The 5,337-nt window shown below is 47.8% G+C and overlaps 1 protein-coding gene and 1 long non-coding RNA gene across 13 annotated transcripts in view; one reads left to right on the forward strand and one right to left on the reverse strand.

Moving 5' to 3' along the window:
* Nucleotides 1-2,013: 2,013 nt before the first annotated feature.
* The window catches only part of LOC113206154 (acyl-CoA-binding protein homolog 1), a 20,478-nt gene continuing 17,154 nt past the window's right edge, over nucleotides 2,014-5,337 (reverse strand). The window contains exons 2-4 of one of the 4 annotated variants that reach the window (XM_052274939.1): nucleotides 3,264-3,321; nucleotides 2,669-2,828; nucleotides 2,014-2,562 (exon numbers count right to left, since the gene is read on the reverse strand). In XM_052274939.1, coding sequence (XP_052130899.1) covers nucleotides 2,423-2,562; nucleotides 2,669-2,792 — 264 coding nt within the window. In that variant the 5' untranslated portion in view covers nucleotides 2,793-2,828; nucleotides 3,264-3,321 and the 3' untranslated portion in view covers nucleotides 2,014-2,422. Of the gene's footprint in view, nucleotides 2,563-2,668; nucleotides 2,829-2,927; nucleotides 2,948-3,057; nucleotides 3,226-3,263; nucleotides 3,331-5,337 lie in introns of those variants that run through there. The other 3 variants (XM_026422091.2, XM_026422092.2, XM_052274940.1) reach the window with 3 other exon arrangements.
* Nucleotides 3,443-5,337, forward strand: part of LOC113206155 (uncharacterized) — an 18,359-nt gene continuing 16,464 nt past the window's right edge. For 3 of the 9 annotated variants that reach the window (XR_008012118.1, XR_008012122.1, XR_008012119.1), the window contains exons 1-2: nucleotides 3,444-3,713; nucleotides 4,166-4,258. This is a non-coding gene — a long non-coding RNA (uncharacterized LOC113206155). The other 6 variants (XR_008012117.1, XR_008012120.1, XR_003303408.2 and 3 more) reach the window with 3 other exon arrangements.

The raw sequence follows: 5,337 nt of genomic DNA on the forward strand, positions 1-5,337 counted from the left end.
ACCTTAAGTTTCTCCAGAAAGAGCGTAGAGAACGAGACAACCCAACCAACCAAGGTCCTGAAAGGTCGGCAGTTTGAAAGACCCCTGCTCCTGCTGTACGTGGGCAAACCACGGCGCATCGCCTGCTCTTGCGGCCCGGACCTCAAACCGCACCTATAGTGTTAGTATGCACATGCACACACTCAAATATGCAAGGGCGTTTAGTATGGAGGGCAAAGGAGGAGGGGTTGTCCTGAGGTTTCCACCACAGCGTCGTGCACGATTGATTGACAGGACAGGTCAACCCCGTCGCCCCCTGTCACAGGGCGGCAGTCGGATTGGGGAGGGCGGGCCGTGGGCCGGGGCCGGCGGGCGACCCCGCGCAACCCTGCAGTGGTACTGCTTGGCACGGCTTGGCACGCCCCTCCCGGCAGGGCCCGGCCCGGGGCCCCGGGGGCCACCTCTACCCCATGCCCACCACGGTGTGCCTGGCTGTGCCCCACCCACAGAGTACAGTAACCTTTACCCTTTGGCGGGGGGAGGGAGGGAGGGACGGGAGGCACGGGAGGACGGGGCGGGCGCGGTCTGTTGGGGCGGAGGAGCGAGTCGTGGGAGTTTTGACTCTGAGGGGGAGAGGGGTCGGTCTGGCACGTGGGAGTAGAGAGGGGGAGTGGGAGTGCCGTGGGAGGAGCGTCCGGCACGTGGGAGTTGGGGGCGACGAGCAGCAGCGGACAGCTCCGCGACGGTCCCGACGAGCCCCCCCCACAGACAGGCTGACGGACGGCGAGGCTGAGTCCGCGGGGAGCTCCAGTCCTGGACTCCGGCAGGGAAGGCCACCGCGCCGCCGGCCCCCCGTGCGGCCCCCGAACTTGTGCTCATTGACAGCGTACTTGGCGGGGCCGGTGAGCCGTGACGAGCAAAGGGAGCGGGGGCGGGCGGGGGAGGAACAGGGGGCGCTTCTCGCCGGCCAGGACATCGTGGAGGGCCTCCACGAGGGAGCCACCAACCGAACGACCCCGTCAAAACCGTCGATGTCGAGCTCGCGCCCCTCCCCCACCAGCGGGCCTGAACAGGGGGGAGAAAACGGAGCGGGGGGACAGCGAGACAGCGAGACTCGGACGCCTATTGTTGCCGGTATACTCACCACGGGCACAACTGCTGCAGGCCAGGGAGGACTACGCTCGGTGCAATCCGTCGGGCAGCGGCAACACAACAATCAACAACACGAGCGACCGCACCACCACCACAACGACTGCCGCGCAGCGATCGACGCACCTCAACTGTCAAGTGACGAGGTTATGGGGGGGAAGGAGGGACGCGAAAGAGAAAACAAGGATACAAGTCAGTCGGTGTGCCGCCCTAGCCCGCCCTAGCGAAAGGCCGTCCACACTGAGACTGAGCCGCCCCTGCCGCGGCGAAGCACTGCATGCCCGGGGAGAGGGGAGGGGAGGGGGTGGGGCCGGAGTGGGGGTGGCCGCCCGGCCAATGGGGTGCGTTGATCGATCTGACGTCACTCCCCTCTGCAGCCCCCCTCGCCCTCCCCCTCCCTGCGGGCCGGGCCCCGCTCACCTGTGCGAGGGGTGGCGAGGGGCGGTCCGCAAACGGGGTGGCCCCGCGACGGATCCAACCCCCCGCGCCAACGGCGCCAGCGCGAGCGACAGGGGTGGCGCCGGCTGCCGGGCCCCGCAATTCCTCATCCGCGAGGAATTTCTCATCCCACAATCCTCAAACCAACCCCTTTTTCGGCCTGTTCGGCCGTCGGCCCGTGCGTTCAGCCCTTTCGGATTTCGGCACGAAACATACCCACCTCACCCACTCACACCCACTAGCAGAGCGGCTACTATCTGCATATCAAAAATATATTTCACTTGAAGAAATGTGAGTTATTTCTTACCATCAGTCAGAAGCCGAAGGAACTCGTCAAAATTAGTAGCAAAATTAAATAAACATTTTTTTTGTTTGTATATTTTGCTGTGCAAGGCTTCATTTACCTTTAAACACCAGTGCGATGGTGGATCAAGGCGCACAATAATGTTTCGAATCACAAACGGAGTTTTATTAGATAATGTCCTCAGTTAACATTATTTAATAAATAAATAAATAAATAAATACATTCAAAATGTAAAAAAAAATTCCACAGAGTGGAAATATTGCAATACAATAAAAAGAAACTGTTGTATAGATCCCGTTACACACGCTTGGTTCAACATATAAATAATATCAAAAACACCAACAGAAATGGTGAAAATATCAGAGTAATAAAAACTATAAGTGAGTATTTATGGTGGGAGACATTATAAGGAACAAGACTTTTGCAAAATTGTTTCTTTTCGAATATCTATGAGAAATAACTGCCATGATAGCAAAACCCCACAGGCTCCACGCAGTCTGTGTACTGAATTCAAAGTGATACGGTGGGAGAGTTCATTTTAAAACATTTACCTCAATTTTTCCCATACTTTTGAACAAGTTCTGCCACCTTAGCGACATACTCCTCCTTAGCAGAGTCCTGCGTCATCCCCTTCTTTTTTTCCCAGGCATCCCACTTGTACTTTCCCTTGAAGTCGAGCATACCGGGTCGGGCTGCGACAAAAAAACAAACAAAAAATATAAGCAATAATCAAACCAGAAAGTCATGCACAAAAGAACATGTTTGTATTGCTGTATTGCTTGCTTAGGTGTGACTCACCTGTGTTCACATCCCCTACAGTTCCTTGTTTGAAGAGGGCATACAGCTCCAGCAGCTCATCATCTGATGGGGTAGCCTTGAGCTGCTTCACTTCCTCTGCCGCAGCATTAAAACTTTCCGACATTCTGGATCTTCTAGATACTTAATTGCGGATGGAGGCCTGGATGACAGGAATGGTATTTAGTGATAATGTCTGTTCACAATAGGGCTGGAGTAGGTATGAAGGAGGAGTGGCTTTAGATTTAGCTTTTGGGCATACATGGAATTTTGGCCTTTATCCTATGAACTAAACTTATCCCCGCCTCCGCCCACCCTTCCCCTCTCCTGACTGGCAAACAGAGAAAAAGTGGGGTTATGGTGGCATGTTCGTACGAGACAGCAATACTAACTAATTATTAAGGCATGGAACAAAAGCACCATTATAAATCCCAGATTAGATACTGGGCTTGGCAAAGGAGAGCCAAATGAACGGCGATAACAGGCATGTTAAGATGGAATAACCGGAGTCTCAGAGATACATGTCGATGATGCAAGAGAAGAAAAGACATATACACGCAGCGCGGAACATCTCATCAATACCTATATCTATACTCACGTTATTAAGCAAGCAGAATCGATAAGCTCTCTTTTACGCCAACCCAAAACAGCTAAATGCCGGTACCAGGGCCGTGTCACTTCGGGGGTTTTGGGTGTGGTGGGGGATCGGGAGATCGCGGGTGCTGTGTAACCAACCTAAAGCACCCTAAGAACAAAATTCCTGCATGATTGCGGGTGTTCCCATCGATAATCTCGAAAGATCTGGGGTAATTTCTATATTTTCTTAAAAGCCAAATAAACGTCTGAAACTTATTAAATATGTTGTCTAGATGTGAGTAAGTAATGTTTAACTCAAAATAGCACAAGTGTAATAAAGTTTGTACATTTTGAAATATTTTGTGGAAAGCACAACTATGCGACAGTTGACCGCACTGTTTGTTTACATTCTGGACTTAGAATTTGCGCGCTCGGAGGCCGTGTTGTGAAATGATCTGAAATATACTGAAATGTAAGTAATTTTATTGAAGTTTATTTGCCTTGTAATTATTTTAGGAGCACAGAATAAAGTGAGTAAGTACGTTGTGTAAAGATGCCACGCCATTTTAGTGTTTGTTTGACTTAGCAACTCTTTCGCCGAACCGGTCATGATTGTGCTTGTCTAATATTTTCTCTCCATCAGGTCAATTGCACTGTAAGTAGGTTAAATATTAACCGATGGCAATAGAAATAGTTACTACTGTTTCAAAATGTTATTACGGAATTGTGATGTGCTTACGGCCCAACCACGTGCAACTTACTATGGGCACATAGCCTAAGTCCAGCTCACTACATGTTGCATCTCAGTTTCATCATTGAGATTATTGCCTGCTTACTGTTAATTTATTCTCGGTTGTGAAATTTGTGTTATATTCATGTATCTATGTGATAAGTCAGATAGTAATGATATGCTCGTTGTTTCAGACACTCCTCGTAAATGCTGCAGTCCTTGTCCAGTGTACGAGCACAGTCCCAGAATGGAAGAAGGATAGTTAAGATGCATCGCAGACCTTCAAGGTATTGCCAAATCCATTTTCAAATGTATCGTAACTGTCGTACTGTAATTTCTCAATACTACTGTGATCGTCATTTAACTAAGAGTCCTATCTGATGCCAATAATGAGAAATGAATGATAGAGATGATACAACTACCCATCATGGTTTTTGGACTCATCTTGAATCATTTCTTAGTTACTAAAGTTCCCGATTAACTTGTGATTTGATGTCTTTGATTTTTCATCTCTTTCTACTTGTTGTAAGTGCAAATTGGGTCTCAGCCGTGGACTTGGCATGCTTATTTGGGGTTGCGTTCGCGCACTCAAATCTAATTGTCAGTTTGTGCCACCGCAAAATCCTTTGAAAGCACAGACTATTCAGTGTGTTATTTTACTTGACTTTTGCTAAAGGTTTATTGTTTGTGGTGCTCAATTCTGTCAGTCTAGTATTTTCTATTTTAGCTCGAGTATTGTCTTAATAAGTAGGGTAAATTGTATGAAGTATCGGCTTTTAATTTAGAGTCCTATCTGATACCAATCATGAAAAATGAATGATAGAGATGATTGAGATGTAACAACTACCCATTATGGTTTTTGCACTCATCTTGAATCGTTTCTTAGTTACTAAAGTTCCCGATTAACTTGTGATTTGATGTCTGTGATTTTTCATCTCTTTCTACTTGTTGTAAGTGCAAATTGGGTCTCAGCTGTGGACTTGGCATGCTTATTTGGGGTTGCGTTCGCGCACTCAAATCTAATTGTCAGTTTGTGCCACTGCAAAGTCCTTTGAAAGCACAGATTATTCAGTGTGTTATTTTACTTGACTTTTGCTAAATGTATATTGTTTCTATATCATTTACAACCTTGTAAATTTACAAGATTGCCGTGATGTAATTATGATTGTTTACGAGTAGATAGTAATTGATCTTTTTCATGTATGCAGACCATATGTCTAAACCCAGTGAGATGCCTACCTATTTAATTGTGATGTGAGTACAGACTTATCCAGTTGTTCAATTATAGTGTAATAGGCTTGCAACTTAAAGACCTATCTGATATCAATCATGAAAAATGAATGATAGAGATGATTGAGATGTTACA

This window comes from Frankliniella occidentalis, unplaced genomic scaffold (genome assembly GCF_000697945.3).
Source record: "Frankliniella occidentalis isolate FOCC.00 unplaced genomic scaffold, Focc_3.1 Scaffold470, whole genome shotgun sequence".
In the NCBI taxonomy this organism is placed as follows: domain Eukaryota; kingdom Metazoa; phylum Arthropoda; class Insecta; order Thysanoptera; family Thripidae; genus Frankliniella; species Frankliniella occidentalis.